The sequence below is a fragment of the Phyllostomus discolor genome, chromosome 3, assembly GCF_004126475.2.
Source record: "Phyllostomus discolor isolate MPI-MPIP mPhyDis1 chromosome 3, mPhyDis1.pri.v3, whole genome shotgun sequence".
Taxonomy (NCBI): domain Eukaryota; kingdom Metazoa; phylum Chordata; class Mammalia; order Chiroptera; family Phyllostomidae; genus Phyllostomus; species Phyllostomus discolor.
Window position 1 is genome coordinate 89484061 of NC_040905.2, and position 19753 is coordinate 89503813.

General features: G+C 43.9%; 1 protein-coding gene across 4 annotated transcripts; it reads left to right on the forward strand.

Moving 5' to 3' along the window:
• Positions 1–281: 281 nt before the first annotated feature.
• On the forward strand, positions 282–17516 carry ZSCAN25 (zinc finger and SCAN domain containing 25). Of its 4 annotated transcripts, XM_036019876.1 has the most exons (7): positions 1157–2058; positions 2154–2275; positions 3177–3599; positions 4491–4692; positions 5888–5979; positions 9335–9461; positions 13786–17516. In XM_036019876.1, the coding sequence occupies exons 3-7, from the start codon at positions 3207–3209 to the stop codon at positions 14616–14618; spliced, it is 1647 nt and encodes a 548-aa protein (XP_035875769.1). In that variant the 5' UTR covers positions 1157–2058; positions 2154–2275; positions 3177–3206; the 3' UTR covers positions 14619–17516. The 4 variants fall into 4 exon arrangements, with proteins under 4 accessions (XP_035875771.1, XP_035875768.1, XP_035875769.1 ...); XM_036019875.1 differs by lacking the exons at positions 1157–2058; positions 2154–2275 and adding an exon at positions 286–1150; XM_036019877.1 differs by lacking the exon at positions 2154–2275.
• The last annotated feature ends 2237 nt before the right edge of the window (positions 17517–19753 follow it).

Genomic DNA, 19753 nt, shown 5'->3' on the forward strand with positions numbered 1-19753 from the left:
CATTTATTTTTAGAGAGAGGGGAAGGGAGGGAGGAAGAGAAAGAGACACATTGACGTGTGAGAGAAACATAGATCAGTTGCCTATCGTGCGCGCACCCCAACAGGGGACTGCTACAACCCAGGAATGTGCCCTGACCGTTATCTAATTGGCAACCTTTTGCTTTGCCAGATGATATTCAGTCCAGTCAAGCTGATCACGGTGTTGTGAGAGAAACCTGGTTCTTCTTGCTGACACAGTAAAGAATTATGCAAGCAGTTTATTGGTGATACGTTTTCTTGGAAGAGAATGGACATTGCTCAGATGGGAGAGAAAGGCATAGGTTTAGGGCAAAGCAAGATAAGGTCAGGGAAAAAAAAAGCAAGGGCAGCCCCAAAGCCCCAGGCCCTTTGTTCTGAGGGCTTTGGACCTCTATCTCCTCTGTTCCGTCTTTCGTAGTTTCTCCGCAGCATCTTTCTAAACTTGGTTCCTTTCCACGGCTTCCTAGTGCCTTCAGGTTATCTTCCGAAATAGTTATTTTAACTGTCTGCTCCAGTAGCTCTGATGTTTCAGGAATGCCGTTAATTCCTCCCCACTTGGTGGGCTCATGGTGCTACTACCCCTGCTGGGGACACTCTTACCTCATTTTTTGGTCCACTTTTGAAATCCCAGCGCAGGTGCCGACTCCTCCAGTAAGACTTCCCTGATTACCCTCCCCCAACTACTGCAGTCGAGCCTCTTTTATGTAAACGTATATTAAGTTCCTTCCTCCGACATTCTGAGTCCCTACGCATGGCAATAAGCAGCGGGGCACAAGGAATAAATATGTGTTGACCTACTGGATTGAAACCCCCTAAAAGGGAGGCGCTGTGTCCCGTGTATGTCTGGAGAGTCCATACCACAGAGGGAAAGCAGGTGCAAAAGCATGGAGGCGCAAAGGGACCCGCGACCGAGAGCTTCGAGGAGTGCAGTTAGCTCGGGACAGAGCCCCTTGCGCACTTGGAACGGCCTAAGAGGATGAGCAGCCATCGAGATGCTCCGACCTCCGAGAGTCCTAGAGAGGAAACGGAAGGGGCCCTTTCCTCACGCACCTGTCTGACAGCATCCGTGGCCCACTTCCGGTCTACAGAGGGCACTGGGGAGGCTGGCGTGGGCACGGGTGCGGGGACTTGGGTGAGACCCGGGTTGGGCCCATAAGAATGGCGGTGGTCGGGGCTCCGGGCTGGGCTATGGTGCAGTTTCGGGCTGCTGCGGAGGCCGCACTGACTCTGGGGAAGGCGCGTCTCTGGGAGCTGCCTTCCGTGGTGCCAAGGCCTGGCGGGCAGGGACCCAGGGCTGGGGGGGGTGGGGGGCGGGGGACGCCCGTGGGTGGTTCAGGTAGTAGCGTTGCAGATCCCGCCCGGCCAGAGTCGGCTTAATGCTGGGTTCTTGTCTACAAAACCGAGACCTTGAACTAAAGCAGAACTCTGAAAAGTGAACGTAGTTATTACAGTAGGATACTGTTTTAATGAATAGCTATGGGATGCCTTCTATTTGTCAGGTATGAGGAATAAAAGATGAGTGAGGACATTTCTTGTCTTCAGGGAATCTGGTAGGCAGACACACATTGGTAAACATTTGCGCTAGGATAAATGTAACAGCTAGAAAATCATGAAAGAACAATCGATGCAGGAGAGAAGATGAATACACTTAAAGTGTAAAGTAGTTTTAAGAAGAGCAGATAAATACATAAACACCTAATAGAATATTGAGCAGAAACCAGATTTGCTTCCTGCCAGTCGTTCATTCTTTGCTCCATTTAGAGTGATCTCTTCCCCTGAAAGCTGAGCCCTTTACTCGCTTTGGACTTCCAGATCTGTCTGCCCAGCCTACGTCACCCACTTTGCCCGCATTCTCCAGTCTAGAAGCCTCTTCTTTCTCAGGAGTACTTGAACCTACAATTATCTTTCTCTTTTTGGCTTCCCATATTTCTCATCTAAATTATATATTTTGGAACGTTGACCTTGGCCAGCCATCTCACCTTGACCTCTTCAGTTTTTCCATCTGAAAACTAGGAGAAGTAGTACTCACCATACAGAATTGTAAGTATTAAATGAGAGTATGTGTTCACATGCTTTGTAAATGGTAAAGCCTACACAAGTTAGAAATGGTATATATGTTGCTCTGTTGTCTGTAGGTTGAGCACACACCCAAGCTACCAGCAAATCTATTTGGTTTATCTCCACAATATGTCTTAACTTTGTCTGCTTCTTTGCCACCATCCTGATATAAGTCCTATCATCTCCTGCTTGGGCCACAGTAAGTGCTGCTTCCCTCCTTTCCCCCACTAATTCTTGTCACACTGCAGGTAAAGCGGCCTTTGTAAAATATGTAGTTCTCTACTAAAACAAGAAATAAGAGTAAAGCCCGTAATTCTTACTATGGCCCAGGCCCTGGCTAATTCGGTGTCTTCCTGCTTCTGCTACTGCTTCTTGTATAGCTGTGCCCCTAGTGCACTCTGCTGAAGCCACACTGCACTTTGGCTTGTTACTCAACATGCAGAGTAATTTCCAGCCTCAAAGCTTTTGCCTGGAATGCTCTTTGAGGGACTGGCTCATTCTCATTCTTCAGGTATCAGCCTAAGCATCATCTCTTCAGAAAAGTGTTCTTGAAGTTATTTGTCCCCCATTAGCAGAGAACTCTACTTATTTCCTTTCTAGAACTTACCTTCATTTATCATTTTAATTTATTTGCTTACATTTGTTCTTTTCTCTCTGCTGCACTAATATATGAGTTTCAGGGGATAAGCACCTGGTTTGTCTTATTCTCTACTGTATTTCTACTTTCTGTGGGTCTGGCATATGTATGTATTGAATGTTTATTTCCTTTAGTTTTGGAAGAGTAGGCCCAGGTGACTGAACTAATTATTACCCATCTTATACCCTCTGATTGTAGTTTTATTTCCTTAATGGGATCCTGAGATATTTGTGGGTATGCTAAACTTTATACATTTTAAATTTACTCTCAGCTCATACTAAGTGGTTAGCAAATACTGAATTGAACTGACGTGAGTTTCAGGATGTGTGTTTAGTCTTTTGAAAATGTCTCATAGAAGGTAATTCATATGTTCTCCAGCAGACTATTCATTGATGTAGAGACAACTGGGATGGACTGATCTGTGTCTCACTTATGGTCATTGTCTGTCTGGTCTTCCCAACAGACCCTCAGTCTTCTGGGTGGGACTGCGAAGATGCTTAAAGAGCGTCCAGTGATGGCAGAAGATCCTCAGCAGCAGCAGCAGATGGGTGTTCCTGTGGTAAAATTGGAGAAAGAGTTGCCATGGGGCAGGGGAAGGGAGGACCCTAGTCCTGAGACTTTCCGGCTGAGGTTTCGGCAGTTCCGCTACCAGGAGGCAGCTGGTCCCCAGGAAGCCCTCAGGGAACTCCAGGAGCTCTGTCGCCAGTGGCTACGGCCTGAATTGCACACCAAGGAGCAGATCCTGGAGCTGCTGGTGCTGGAGCAGTTCCTGACCATCCTGCCCCGGGAGTTCTACACCTGGATTCGGGAGCATGGCCCAGAGAGTGGCAAGGCCCTGGTGGCCATGGTGGAGGACTTCACAGAGAGAGCACTGGAGGCCAAGGCGGTGGGTGAGAAGGGGGTCTCAGGTCTTGTTTTAAAGAATTGAAAGGTTTGAGGAACCGTGAGGATGGTTAGATGCAGAATCTCTGCGTCTATACTCCCAGAGGTACTTTTTGGAGAGCAGTGGGGTTTTCAGCAAGAAAAGCCGTTCCCAGGGCTTCTCTTTTGGTCATCAGGGTAGAAGCCTGCGCATATGTGAGTCTCAGGCTCAAAGAAGGCAGATGCGATAGATTCCAGGGTTCCTCCTAGACCCATTCGTTTTTGGACAGAACTGCATGTGGGAGTGCAGGGAGTCCATTTTGTGAATATTCTCACTAAGAAGAGTTGTCTGTAATGGTGCTGTTTCCACATCTGGGACCTCGGCTCACATGGCTCACATTGTGCTTCTGTGGCGGCATTCTGGTGATGCCAAGCAACTGCACCGCTGGTGCTTCCTTGGGACTCTGGCCATTCTCTGTGCCTCTCTGATATAGTCACATGATCGTTGGCTGGGAAGGAAGAGAGCAACTTTTTCTCACCAGCTAATTTATGGCAGAGTTTAGGCTTTGTAGTTTTTATTTTCAGCATCTGTAACTGGGGAGGTTTTTTTTCTAGTAGTGAGACCATATTTAGGCTGTTTGTGGTGTTATTCATGGTGGGCTTTGATCTGTATTTGAGGCAGACAGGAGGGATCCTTGTAAAATGGTATGGACACATAAACATTGCCCAGAGCCTGAGCAGGGCAGTTTAGCTTCCTCTTCACCTTCTTACTGATGTCCTGGTGAAGAGCTGAGCCAGCTCGTCCTTCCTCTCCCCTGCAGCTGGAATGGTTCTTCCTGGCTCTCTTTTTAGGTTTTAGTTCAACTCCCTTCATAACCAGGCCTCATTTGAAATAGGTTTTTGGGCCTGTTCTTAGGTTCCATGCCACGTGCAGGGAGAGCAGGAGGAGACAGCACTTTGCGGAAGCACTTGGGAACCTGGTGTCCACCTGGGGCCAGTGGAAGTCAAGCCTGAGTGGGGGATGCCCCGTGGGGAAGGAGTTCAAGGCCTAGAACAAGGCACTGATGAGCACCTCAATCAGGACCCTGGTGCTGGGACACAGGCCTTCCAGGAGCAGGGTAAGATGCAAACAGGAAGTAAGGTCACAGGAAATGGTGCTTTGTGTCCTCTCCCTCCCTCTTTCCCTTACAAACCTAACAGTTGATAAACTAAGTTACCTGCAAGGTGTGTGTGTGTGTGTGTGAGGTGGGGGCGGGGGCGGTTAGAAGGAGGGGGAATCCCCAGAATTTATTTATAAAAAGTTATTTATTCTTACATGTTTAAACTTTAGTCACCTTCACAGTACTCTTCACTTGATGCAATACACCTATTAAGCCATTTTTCCATGGCTCAGAACAGTTTTTGAACTTGTCGATTCTGTTGCCTTTTAGTGCTTCTGCCATTTTTTCTTTCACCTCTCTCGCATCAGCAAAATGTTATGTTTAACAACTTTTTTCACCCAGGGAAACAAAGTTGCTTGGGGCAAGGTCAAGTGAATAGGGAGGGTGGGGCATGGGGGTGATACCATTTTTGCTCAAAAACTATTGAATACACAGTGGTGTGGGCAGGTGAGCTCATAAATCACCCATCATGAAATGGACAAACACATTGAAACACATTGAAAATCTTCAAAAAAGTTCACTGAAGCCGAATGCAGCTTCTCCCAACAATGCCAGCTGGTACTCTGATAGAGATGGGTTCCTGGAACACTCACACGTAGCTGGGGTGGCCTGCATTTCAAGGGGCCCACCCTCCAGAGATAATTCTGGTTTTTGGAGGAGTTCTGTGTCATAATTCTGAGTTTTTCTGGCTGCCTCCTTGACTTTAATAGGAAACCAATGAAGTGAAATTGTTTTCTACACCTTGACTCTTTAATTTCTTCAGGGTATATGTGAGATCATGCTCTCTTGTCATTTGTCTCCTTTCCCCTCACATTACTTCTTGAAACCATCAGGAAATATTTAGCCAACATGTAGAGATATTTTTAAGTAGGCAGATCAACCATATCCCTAAAAGTAATGTGTTCCTTTATTCTGTTACTAAATCTCAAAGGGAATTATTTCCAGAGTAGGGATCATGCATAGCTCTGAAGAGACAGGTGTATTGGGTTGAGACCATATTCCCAGCTGAGAACAGGGTAGGATACACACAAATGCCTGTCTGTCTGGAGTTTTCTTTTGGTTCCTGGGTTTCTGTGTCAGACATTGGACACCTTTGAATAAGCTAACTGTAAGATAGCACTGATTCTGCTCATGCTTTTTTCCCCCTGCTCAGGTCTGCCGATTCTTCAGGCTGGTCCTGGCTTCCCCCCAGTGAACACCAGAGACCAAGAAATGGCAGTTGGTTTCCTTACGGCTGGGTCCCAGGTGAGCTGTGCCTCTGCCCTTTTGGTGCTCATGACATTGCTTTGAATGAGGTTCACTTTCCCCAAGATTTCTATGTACAACAGAGGTCCATCCACAAAGTTGAATTATTCTCCCTTTCTTGTTCTGATGGGATTTGTTCTCTCCATTTCACTATCCTCAGTTGTTCATTTGAATTGAGTCTATGCCTTAGAGTCTGGACATAAGGCTCAATTCACTTGTTTGTATTACTCTGAGTTTTTTTTATTGACCCAGTATTACTATTTTAATAGTGGGGAGGAGGACATTGTTGATAGAAACCCCGGTGACCTGATCTAGGCTGTGGCTGTTGGCCAGGAGATCAGTAACCCTTTGTGGCTGGCCTTTATGGATACTTCTGCTGCTGCTCTTCCTCTGGACCTCCCCTTCCCCCACATTAGCAGGAGTGTAGCTGACTTGGGGTTGGGGGCTCTCAGGAGTGCTGAGCAGAGTGGTCTGTCTGGACCCTACACTGGCCCCACAAGGAGTTCTGGCCTTGCTTGCACTTCTTAGCCTGCTACAAGCCTAGGGTAACTAGAGCAAAGATGGGCATTCTTGCCACACTGTAAGTCTCTTCCATGAGATTACCAGGGTGGTGAGGGATTTCCAGTGTGGCACCTTTCCAAAAGGGACGAGTCTTAAAGTGAACATTTCATTGTAGAAAGTTCATGGCAGAAAAAAAGAAGTGAGTCAAGTCTGATCTAATTAAAGCTAGTATTGAACAAGGTTTGATGCTGGCAACATTCCCTGTTTTTGTTTTCTATGGATGGGGTTTGGAGAAAATGCAGAACAGCAGTGTGTTTTAATTTGATCAGACCCTCCTCATCTGTCGTAATAGTTCTTTATGGTGTCGTGAATGACAGTGCATTTATTTTAACATGGCATTTAAGACAGGCTTGCCCAAATGTTGACTTATCTCTGATAGAAAACTAATTTGAGATAAGGGGTAAATAGCAGCTTTCAGGCTCAACCAAGGTTAAGGATTAAGTAGAGGTGATTAGAAAGTGGAAATTGGATGCTGTGTTTATTAGGTGCAGGCTAAGCATCTACAGCAGAGACTGAAAAATAAAGTGGCTCAAACCAGTTCATTACTCTTTGTCGAGAGGCAGGTGCTTCTGCTCTTAAGGGAACCAGGGTCCCGTCTGCTAGGGACCCTGGTTCCTTCCATCTTCTTGCTTTGTTCTCTACAGTGTTGTCCCCTCTGGTCACTCTGCTTTTAGATTGCTCCTACTTTGGGATTATTTCTTTTCTTTTTTTGTTTGTATTAACATAGATTTATTTGATTTTCATTTTGTCTGTGTAATGACTTACTCAAGTCTATGGTAGATTATATTTTTGTTTGAGACTATCACCCAACTTCCTTCATTTTTTTAATGGTAAGCATATGTTTAATTTTGTAAGAAACTGCCACACTATATTCTAAAGTGGCTGTACCATTTTGCGTTCCCATCAGCAATAAATGACAGTTCCTACTGTTCGTTTATTTTTTATTTTTTTAAATATATTTTATTGATTATGCTATTACAGTTGTCCCATTTTCCCCCTTCACTCCCCTCCACCCTGTACCCCCTCTCCCACCCATATCCCCCCCTTTAGTTCATCTCCATGTGTCATACTTATAAGTTCTTTAGCTTCTACATTTCTCATACTATTCTTACCCTCCCCCTGTCTATTTTTAACCTACCATCTATGCTACTTATTCTCTGTACCTTTTCCCCCTCTCTCCTCCTTCCACTCCCCTGTTGCTGACCCTCCATGTGACCTCCATTTCTGTGGTTCTGTTCCTGTTCTAATTGTTTACTTAGTTTCTTTTGGTTTTGCTTTAGGTGTGGTTGTTAATATTTGTGAGTTTGCTGTCCTTTTACTATACATGTCTTTTCTTTATCTTCTTTTCTTAGATAAGTCTCTTTAGCATTTCATAAAATAAGGGCTTGGTGATGATGAACTCCTTTAACTTGACCTTATCTGAGAAGCACTTTATCTGCCCTTCCATTCTAAATGAAAGCTTTGCTGGATAGAGTAATCTGGGATATAGGTCCTTGTCTTTCATGACTTGGAATACTTCTTTCCAGCCCCTTCTTGCCTGTAAGGTCTCTTTTGAGAAATCAGCTGACAGTCTGATGGGAACCCCTTTGTAGGTTACTATCCCCTTATCTCTTGCTGCTTCTAGGATTCTCTCCTTCGTTTTTACCTTGGCTAATGTAATTATGATGTGCCTTGGTGTGTTTCTTCTTGGGTCCAACTTCTTTGGGGCTCTCTGAGCTTCCTGGACTTCCTGGAAGTCTATTTCCTTTGCCAGAATGGGGAAGTTCTTCTTTATTATTTGTTCTAATACGTGTTCAATCTGTTGCTTTTCCTCTTCCCCTTCTGGTACCCCTATAATTCGGATGTTGGAGTGTTTAAAGATGTCCTGGAGGTTCCTAAGCTTCTCCTCATTTTTTTGAATTCTTATTTCTCCATTCTTTTCTGTTTGGTTGTCTTTTTCTTCCTTCTGGTCCACTTTATTGTTTTGAGTCTCAGTTTCCTTACCATCACTATTGGTTCTCTGTATATCTTCCTTCATCTCTTTTATGGTAACCTGCATTTTTTTCATCTAATTTGCGCCCAAAATCAACCAATTCTGTGAGCTTCCTGATCACCAGTGTTTTGAACTGTGCATCTGATAGATTGGCTATCTCTTGGTTGCTCAAAAGGATGAGTCCTGGGGCATTGATCTGTTCTTCTGTTTGAGACATATCTCTCTCTCTCTCTCTTTTTTTTTGGTCTGGTTGCTCCTGTTATGGTGAGGGGCGGAGCCTTAGGTGTTCACCAGGGCTGGGCACCCCAGTTGCTAGATTGTGATGTTGTACGTGGGGGTGGGGGGGGGAAATGGCGGTGACTCTGTTCTCCTGGGACCTCAGTCCCTTCTCTGGGATCCTGGGTTGCGCACTCTGCCCTGGTCCACAATCGCTGCCTCACTGGGTCCACCAGCTGCTGCTTGGTACTCAGGGTCCACCTGCTGTGATCTTACGCGCCCCAGATGCATTACGTGCTCCTGGTTGCCTTATGTGCCCAATTCTCCCTGTTCTCCGCGCACCGTGACCCGCACCTGGCTCCTTGTCTCCGCCCTTCCTACTGGTCTGGATGAACGGGTCTACTTCAACTTCTTGGCTGTCCGACTTCCATTCAGATAAATTCTCTGTCAGTTCTGGGTGTTATTCTGCCTCTAAATTGTTATTGTTCTAATCTTGGTTGTGCATGGAGATATGGTTTCTCCACCTATGCCTCCATCTTGGCCGGAAGTCAGTCCTACTGTTCTCAGGATTATTTCTTTATCCATAGCAGTCTCCTGTTTTTCCAGGGGTTGGGACCATTTAAAGATATGACTCTAGCCTTCCCAGAAGAGGTGTGGAGGCATGTGACCCCAGCCCAGATAGACTGCTTTGGGGAATACGTGGAACCACAGGCCTGTGGAGTCTCACCTCCAGGTAAGACCATTTGCAGGTAAGAAACAGGCATTTTGGAAGCTACAACTGTGTCCCAGATTTCAGAAACTGGTGCTGCTGTCAAAGGAAGGGGATTTCATGGCAGATGAATAAATGGGATCAAAGAGTGTGGGCCAAGGGTGTGAGAACTGGCTAGGCGCATTGCTGTGTCAGACAAGAAGGCAAGGGGCAAGAAAACATGAAGTAGTTATTCTGGCTGTGATGGGACAGGTTGGTCATTAGGATTCCTGAGCACCTGATCTGTGTACATGATTGAAGGGTACCAAGGGCTTGAGAGCAAGAGAAAAGCAGCAAAAGCTGGAACCTCTGATCTCATTCATCGTGCACGTGTTTATTGAATGCCCTCTGCATGTAGGCCCCAGCTTAGCTTTGGTTTGGGGAGAACTAATCTACATGAAACCTTTGGAACATGTAGAGTAGATGTCTAGAGGAGGGCATGAGAATTCACGGCAGGGTTTTAGAGACAGGAAGGGTCAGTGTGGGCCTGTGTCATGGAGCAAGCAGAGCCTGGTTTGGCCTGTCTCACGTGATGGCTAGGTTTTACCTGAGATGAGAGCTGGGAGGACTTGGCCATCATGCACATGTAAAGAGCTCGTGTGCAGGAAACATGAGCAGGAAAAGAGTCAGGAAGGGTTACCAGGGTGAAGGCCCTACTGGGAAAGCTAGCAGGGGGCACTGCGGGGGCTGGGGGATTTCCAGAGTGAAGAATAATGTGGAAAGTCTATGTGGGCTGAATGGGGAACACAGTGGAGACAGGAAAAGAACTGAGGTTGGCCCTGTCCTTTGTTTTCTCTAATTCTCTTTCTCCCCCTCTTTAATAACTTCTTGGTAAGTTGTATACTGACCACTCATACGTCCTAACCTCACCTGGCCTTTTTTCATCTTGACATATGTTGAGGGCTGAGTACGAGCATTATTGTACTTCCTTCAGGACCTGAGAGAATGCATGCTGGCTTCACTACTTACTGTGTCCTTGGGCTTCTCCCTTGATCTTTTCAGGTCTCAGTTTTCTTAGTTGTAAAATGGGGATATTCATATAACACTGTTTCTTGGTGCTGTGAGGATTTAATGAGATAATAAATCTGAACATTTGGCAAGCATGGTAGTGTTAGATATTTTCATTAGTTGTATAAGTATTATTAAATGATTTCTTTATGAGTCAGTGAGCATTCATTCACCCCCCAAAATTTATTTGGCATTTGCTATGTGGCCAACAGTCCACATAGTAGTCACTATGAAAAGTTAAAAATAAAGGTGCCTGCCTCTATGATTTTAACAGTCAGATGAAGACCCCAAGTGCCTATAATAATGCTGACTATGGACATTATGCTCAGTGATACAAGCCAGGCACAAAAGGACAAATATTGTATGATTACACCTATATGTGATATCTATAATAGAATAGTCAAATTCGTAGAAACAGAAGGTAGATTCATGGTTACCTGGGACTTGGGGCAAGGGAGAATGGGGAGTTGCTTAATGGAGACAAAATTTCAGTTTTGCAAGATGAATTAGAATTCTAGAGATTAGTTGTATAACAGTGTGAATGTACTTAAAACTACTGAGCTGTACACTTAAAATGGTTTAAATTATTTAAAAAATCCTGTGATATTTGTAGAGAAAAAAAGTTGACAAAATAAAAGCAACTCATGATATTAAAAATAATGATAATGCTTATTATGGAGCAGTGTAAGGAGCACTAGAGGAAGGGGCTCGGGAGACCTGGGTCCAGTACAAGGTTGTCACACCATGAGAGAGAGATGTGAAATTACCTGATGGCAGAGGATGTAGAAACCCTCAGAGGTAACTGTACAGTGCAGGGTCTCATGCAGCATGTCCCAAATAGAGGTCCCATCATTCCAGTGTCTTCTTTTTTTTTTTTAAGATTTTATTTATTTACTTTTAGAGAGGGAAGGGAAGGGGGGCAGGGAGAGAGAGAAAGAGAGAGAGAAAGAAAGAAAGAAACATCAATGGGCAGTTGCTGGGGGCCATGGCCTGTAACCCAGGCATGTGCCCTAACTGGGAATCGAACCTGCGATGCCTGGTTGGCAGCCCACGCTCAATCCACTGAGGCACGCCAGCCAGGGCCATTCCAGTGTCTTAATCCCCATCAGTGATGTACCTCTGCCAGTGATGCCACTATGTGGGGAAGGATTCTGCCCTCTTGTTCCTAGGGGGTTTACACTATCCTGGCCTTTTTTTGACTCTTCTAGAGACTCTGGCTGTATGTTTGTCCTGTTAGCCACTCATTGCTTCAGAACAACCCTAGTACTTCCCTAAGCGCTTATGTTGAGTCTAGGTGAGGTGAAGGTCTACTTCTCAGACACACCATCTGCTAGCTGCTTCAACCTTCAGGTCTTCCTGACATTCATTCCCCAGTAGTTGCAGTTCTGGCATTGATGGCTGTGTAGGATAAGGCCTGAGAAAATAAATATTTTCAGGCCTCAGTTCGATAGTATTTAATACTTATTTGCCTTTCCTTAGGGTCCAGGCAAGGTTCACACATTGCATTTAGATTTAATTTTACTATTCATAACACCTCAAAACTGGAAACTACCCAAGTGAACATCAGTGAAAACACTAAATAGGTTGGAATATATTCTTACATTGTAATAGTTACACCAGTGAAAAAGAATGTAGTGTAACTACAGCTACTCACCACAATATGTGTGAATCTCACAAGAATAGCAATATTGAGCAGAAGCCAGAAACAATGTGGATCAATTATATAAAGTTCAAGAACAGGCAAATGTGCTTTATGGTGATAAAAGCCTGGATAGTATGTTACTCTGAGGGCAGGATATAGTCGCTGGAGGGGATAGGAGAAGAATTTGTGGGTACTGGTAATGTTTCTTAAACTGGATACTGTTTATAGGGGCGTGTTCATTGTGAAAATTCTTTGAACTCTCCATTTATTTTTTGTACACTTTCACTTTCACGGAAAGTTCATGAAACAAGAATACCTCAGGGTTGATAGCTGTGTCCTTCATATTTTAATCAAATCAGGAAGCATGTAATGTCTCTTTTCTTTTTATCTTTTAATGATCTTGCCTGAAAGGACTCTTTTTTCAGTTTAAGTACCACTTGCCATTTCTCTCTTGCCTTCCTTGCTTCCTATTACCTTTTCTCTTCCCTTTCCTCTTGTCCTCCTATAAACAATTGTTCTGTTAATTTAGAGAGAGTATAAGAGAGATCAGAGGAGGACTTCTAGAAGGGGCAAGGCATTTCAGTAGCATTCACAGGCATTTTGGTCTTAATAAAGATGCTGTAGTAGAGGTGGTCTGGTGTAAGAATGTCAGTGACAAACTGGGTTCATTTGTTCATCCAGCAGTCATTAAGCACCTTTTGTGAGTCAGGCACTCTGCTGGGCTCTCAGAAGACCCAGATTAGTAAAACGAGGCTGGGTGTAAGGAGCAGTGTGAGTAGGGACAGTGGCCTGAGCAGGCAAATGTACGAGATGGAAAACTGCAAGAGCTCACTATTGCTGGAATAGGTTTATGGTCACTGAGGAAGGCAAAATATTTGGATGGATGTTAAGTAGCAGTTACAAAAAGGTCATAGATAAATAAGTACAGAATAAATAAAGTGCTAATTAAATATGTTTGTAGTGAAGAGATCTATAGTAAGAGAATAATCAAGGTGTGTTTCTAAGAAGTCATTGAGTTAGATTTTGAAGGAAATAAAAGAGTCTGAATTAGAAAGTTAAGTGGGAAAACATTAAAATTTGGTAGACTATTCTCTAAAAAGGCATAGAATTTGTCTTAGCTTGGGCTTCTACAATAGATTACTAAAGATTGGGTGATTTAAACAATAGACATTTATTTCTCATGGTTCTGGAGGCTGGGAAGTCCAAGGTGCCAGCAGATTCTGTGTCTGATGTGGGCCTTCTTCCTGGTTTGCAGACAACACCTTCTTGACTTGACCTGATGTGGCAGAGAGAGGGGGTGGGCAGTGGGGAGAGACAGATCTGTGTCTCTTTTTCATAAGAGCACCAATCCCGTCATGAGGGATCATGGCCACATGACCTCTTTGTGTTTGTCCAGAGAGCGAGTTCAGATTTCTCCCCACCTTCTGATAGCATCCCACTGGGGCTTGGAGCTTCAACCAATGAATTTGGAGACGGGGCACAGATACTCAGTCCATGACAGAGATGGAAAGAAGTAAAGGAAAGTTTGGCTTTAGGGCCAAAGAAAGTAAAATGTATTGGGGTTGTTGGTTGAAGGAAAAAGGAAGGAATTAGTTCTAACATAAATTTACTTCCTAGCTATTACAGAATCAGTCTGTGTCTCCTTTGTCTGTCCTGTAGGTACTGGGAGCAAGGAAAAGGAGGCCAAAATCCAGCAGGCAGAACTCAAAGGGGTGCTTGCTCAGGGGACATCAGAGAGGTTTGGGGGAGCTGCTCTCCAGAGCCCTGAGTTTGGAAGAACCTGTGAGCAGGAGCCTGGTGACTCTGTGGGAAACATGCCAGGGCCGCCTCCTCCCCAGCATGGCATCCTACCCATGCCCACTGACCTCAAGACTCACAGCTCCTTCTGGAAGCCTTTTCAGTGCCCCGAGTGTGGTAAAGGCTTCAGTCGGAGCTCAAATCTTGTCAGACACCAGCGAACCCATGAAGAAGAAAAATCCTATGGCTGTGTTGAGTGTGGGAAAGGGTTTACTCTGAGAGAATACCTCATGAAGCACCAGAGAACCCACCTGGGAAAGAGACCCTATGTGTGTAGCGAGTGCTGGAAAACCTTCAGTCAGAGACACCACCTGGAGGTCCACCAGCGGAGTCACACAGGGGAAAAGCCCTATAAGTGTGGGGACTGTTGGAAAAGCTTCAGCCGGAGACAGCATCTCCAGGTGCATCGGAGAACTCACACTGGGGAAAAGCCCTACACCTGTGAGTGTGGCAAGAGTTTTAGCAGGAATGCTAACCTGGCTGTGCACCGGCGAGCCCACACGGGGGAGAAGCCATACGGGTGCCAGGTGTGTGGGAAACGGTTCAGTAAAGGGGAGCGGCTGGTCAGACACCAGAGGATCCACACTGGGGAGAAGCCCTACCACTGCCCTGCCTGTGGGAGGAGCTTCAACCAGAGGTCCATTCTCAACCGGCACCAGAAAACTCAGCATCGCCAGGAGATTCCTGTGCAGTAAGGGTGCCCTGTGGAAATGCATCTCTTTTGCTAACGGAACATGCTGGACAAGGTGGGACCTTGCAAGACCACCAAGTAGAGGGAGACCTCCCTGGAGGATGTAATTCATCTTTACTTACTGCGGGGTTATGGGTTGTAGAAAGACACTTTGACCCATTTGCTTTCCATTTGTTCAAAAGGAAAAAGGGCAAGGCCTGGTTCATTTTGAGTTCCTAGAGATCACAGCCTCTCCCATCTCTTACGTAGGTGGTGCTAACAGTTTTTCTTACCGTTTTTTGGGGAAAAGATATCCTGAGTTTTGGTTCACATTGAGGTTTTTCTCCTTCAGTTGGATGTTCATATCCATCTCCTGAGCAAGGCTGGTGGTCAAGCCAAAATTTTGTCCAGTGTTGGCAGCTTGAACCTAATTTTTCTGAGGTTTGTATCTTGCCTGTCAGGATACATACTCTGTCTCCCTTCTTCACCCTGATTCGTCAATTTAATAAGTATTTATTGAACACCTACTATACACCCGGCACTGGGAATACAGTGGTTAATGAGACAGATGAGACCTTGCTCTCCTGGAGCTTGTGATTTGGCACTGGAAGCACCCACACAAAACCATTAAATATTGTGTTCTTAGTTATGTTTGTGGCGAGTGGTGTATGAGAAGGTATTCTTGTGCTCACTCATTCTGCCCAGTCTGCTTGGGTGCCGGATCTTTCCCTCCACAGTTGGGATCACTCAAGCAGCCTCATTTATTTTATTTTATTTGTAGCCCCCTTTGTAACATTCTGCCTTCATCTGTAAAGTTTCCCCATTCCATTCCTTGTACTATAGCAGCTGTCCACATATCTATTAGGAAATTAATATTTTGCTATTGATCACTGAATAAAGATGTATTTTAAAACAGCATTCAGTTCTGTATAAAGATCTAATTAGTTTGAAAGATGAACTAGTATTAATATTCTATATTTGATGGCACTGTACAGTATATAAAATGCTTTTCTTTGTTTTCTCACTTGATTAATTCCATACATATTTATTCATGTCTCTAGCAGTGTGCAGGAACTCTTTTAGGTGCTCGAGATATTATCAGTGGATAAAATGGGAAAATCCTTGACCTTGTGAAGCTTATACTTTAGTGAATGTATTTGGTCTTCAGAACCACCCAACATGGAACCCGTGGATGTTCCCAGGAAACTTCCGAACCTGGGATCTGAGCCTGTGTCTTGGTCCTGTCAGCTTCTTGCCCTGAAATGCATTTGCCACCTACCTCTTGTTACTGAGTAATCTCTGTCCTTGATGCATCTAGATCCTTGTCTTCTGAGGTGCTTGGGGTCCTGAGTGCCAACTGGAAATGATGAGATGGTAGCAGTCTGTTTTGCATGAGAGTGCCAATTTAGAGAAAATAAAGATGTTTATAGGCATTTTAAAAAATGCATTTCTTTAAAAATGAGAAGATGCAGTATTTGTAACTTCTTAAAATTTCTTTTATTATTTTGCCATCACTAAAGGGTTTCCTTCCTGTCTGAAATTCTGGAGACTGAAATTTGCATGGACTGCACTGCAGTGTTGTAATTCTGTGCCTCTGAATGCTGGCTGCTGAGAAAGTTAGTCTTTTGATGTGATGTGTCTCATGATGTCTCTTAATACTCTTTTACTGAGATTCTTTTCCCATTTTCTGTTGTAAAAAAGATAAACAATGATTTCAACACAAAGAGTTGCATTACTTAGTCTGTTTTGAAACACATTATTTTATCCATTTATTTGGAGATAGCCATGCTGTTTAATTTTGATTTAGCTAATGACCTTCTGGACCATCAGCCGTCCCCACAGGGCTGTACCAAGCAGGATGTATCTGAGACATCTACTGTCTGAGATATTGGACATTTCAGCAACATTGAGGTCCAGATGCAAAATCAGCTTATTTTTCCCCACTTCCCATACAAGCCAGGCAAAGCTTAATGCTAGCCACCTTGCAACCAAACCCAGTGGAAGGCTTTTCCTAAACCTCTGGCCTCAGGTCTATAGGACATGGGGGCTGACCTGGCCTGAGTTTGGCCTTCTCTGAGAGGTCCACATTCCAAAGCTGGATGGGAGCATGGGGCCACCAGGGGTGGTGAGTTGCTCATCAATGCTCTTTTCTGTTTACCTGAATTAAATTGTAGGTTCTCTTTGATCATACACTTAGCCAGATAGGTCTCTGGGTTTTTAGCCAGTTGAAATCTCTTGAGGTAGGCTTCAATAAAGTCAGGCCTTGCTGTCTTTCCCACTTGGGCCCTCCTGTGGGCTTAGAGGCCAAAGCTTATGGACAATGCTTCAAAAATGCCTCAAAAGGGAATTTTCCCATGTAATGGTAGTAACCTTGTTTTTATACCTATTCAAGTGTCATATATTTTCTGTATTTTTCTATTTAGAGATTTTTAGAATAGAAAATTTCAAACATGTATCAGTAAATCCTCATGTATTCACCATCCTACTTTAACCATTATAAACTCATAGTCAATATTGCTTTATCTCTACCCCCTCCCAATTCTCCTCCCCTACTAAAGAACTTTGAAGTAAATCCCAAATGTTTATAAATATTTTAGTGTGTACCTCTAGAGGATAAGGTCTTTAAAAGAATAACCACAATACTATTATACCTAAAAGTTAACAATTCCTTAATTCCTGATTATTGTTTTTAAAAAACCCACATACTCTTTTAGAAGGTTTGAGTTAAGACCCAAGATTCATAATTTTAATTCAAGTCTTTGTCTTCTAAGTCTAATAATCTATAGTTTCTATTCTCCACCCTCCCCTTGAAATTCATTCACTGAAACAACTGGATTATCCTGTAGAGTTTCTTACATTCTGAATTTTGTTGTTTGCATACCCATAGCATTGTTTAATGCAGTTCTCTGACCTCTGTATCAACCAAAAACTTAAGGTTTAATGATGTAATCAAATTCATATTCCACACTTTGCAAGAACATGGAGATGATGGCATGTCTGGTGGTTTCTTGTTACATAATATCAGGAGCTTAGATCCACTTATTTCACTAACTCTAGAAATGATTCTTCCTTTATTAGCTAGAAATGCTTCTGTAAGAAACTTCCCCTCATTAATTTAGGTTACTCTTAGATTCAGTTCATAGAGAAAAGGAAACACTTGAATCTTTCTTCCCTTAACCTGTTTTCACAATAATGATCTGGCTGCTTTGCTTCCTGTAAGAGTGATCAATTACTTTTTAAAAATCAAAATGAGTTTATGGATATAAATCAATTCACTGCAGTTATTCTTTATGATGCTGAAATCATTTCCCCTTTGGCCAGTGGGAGCCTCTTTTAACTTGGCTCCAGATTCTTTTTGACACAACCCTAATAATTTTTGACAGTTTGTTTTCTGGTGGGACAAGATGTTGCAAGATCATCTTGTACATTTCCTGCCCCTTTGAGAGTGAAGGGAAGTGATACTTATGTCAGGACAATGGTGTAATGTGGGATTCCAGGGTCACCTTATTTACAGCCCTTGATTGGGTGTCCGCAGCTCCTCACTTGAGAGGGGTGCTGTGTGCAGGGCCTGGCTGTGTATGCCTTGCTACTGCAAGGGCGAGGAAGGGTATTACTTCCAGGGTATGATCTTTGTAGAGAGACCCTGTAGGGTAAGTGGAGGCGGTCTGGTTTTCTCACCCAGGTGTCTGGGTAACTAAGGGAAGCATAGCCTTGGAGGGGCCTGATTAGTAGTAGTGTTCTCACAGCCTTGAGACTGGGCCCAATAAACGGTTTCCATAATGTGAAGTGGGCATGCATATGCAGAATTATGTAATTTTTCTGGCATTTTTCCGGTTTTGTTCACCTCTAGCACTTAGACAAGTGGAGGCTTCTCACTAGACAGAGTCTTTATTCATGCCCACCCATGAATAAAAGCATGTCAGACATCCCGATGGCTCCATGAATATTTTTCTGTCTGCACGAATACCATGAACCTGCCCGGCCTTGAACAGTTGCAACACAGACTCCTTTTCACCTCCTGGGTGGTGGCAGAGCCAGGTAACTTTCTGCCCAAGGTTTGTCCTGGGGAGCTATTGCATTCAAATTGAATGAATGCTATCTTCAGGCTGATTAACTATGCTTAAATACTTTCAGTTCTTGTTTTATCCCAGCCTAGGGGCAAGTAGGAAAACCTTTGTTTCTTAAAAAATAAGCTGGTTTCAAGTTGATCCTTCTCTACCCTGTAACCCAAGCTGACTTTCTCCACCTCTGTGGTAGGGAAAATAATGGGCAGAACATGCTTCTTTAGAGCCTATTTGCTCTTTTAAACTCTACCAGAGTTTCTCAGCCTCGGCACTATTAACATTCTGTGCCAGATAATTCTTCTTTTTTTTTTTTTTTTTTTTTTTGAGGCAGTCCTGGCTGTTTGTGCATCTTTGTTTAGTAGCATCTCTGGCCTCAACCCACTAGATGCCAGTAGCATCCCTTATTTGTCACAACTAAAGAGGTTTCCAGACATTGCCAAGTGTCCCAGGAGGGGCAAAATTGACCCTACTGAGAAGTACTGCTCTTAGACTTCAGGATAATAGCTAAAGCAAATTAGATGGTTTAACTGTTGAAAGAAATGACTATCCTACCAAGGATGAGAGATTTCCTGCTAAGCCTAAAATCCCAACCTAACTTTCTAGAAAACAAAGGAGTTTTATTAGAAATCACTTGGGTTAAATGTAGTATTGCCAAGCAGAGCCAAGAGCTATTGAAGTAGAGTCTCAGGGTAGGGGCTTTGTAACAAGCACCCCAAATGGTTCCTTTGCAGGCAGCCTGGCTTGTTGCTTTAGGTTTGCACCTGCCCTGGAAGCTGTACATCACAAAGAGCTTTTGTTTGGGTCTAGATTCACCTTTTTCAGTAAATGCAAGTTTGTAGTAGGGACAATTGAAGCTCAGTGCAGCCAGTTTTAATCTTCTTTTACTCCATTATACGGTCTTCAAGGTACACAGTAGACAGTAAATATTAGAATAAATGAATGCCTGGATTTCTATTATTTTAGCCAGAAAGCTTTCAAGCAGGTGCCTTAGGAGGAAGGAGCACAGCATCGAGTTACCTCCTAGTGGCTCTCCCAGTCTGGCAGTTACCTTAAGCTATTGTGCCACCAATTACTGTTGCTCAAGTTCACTTAGAAA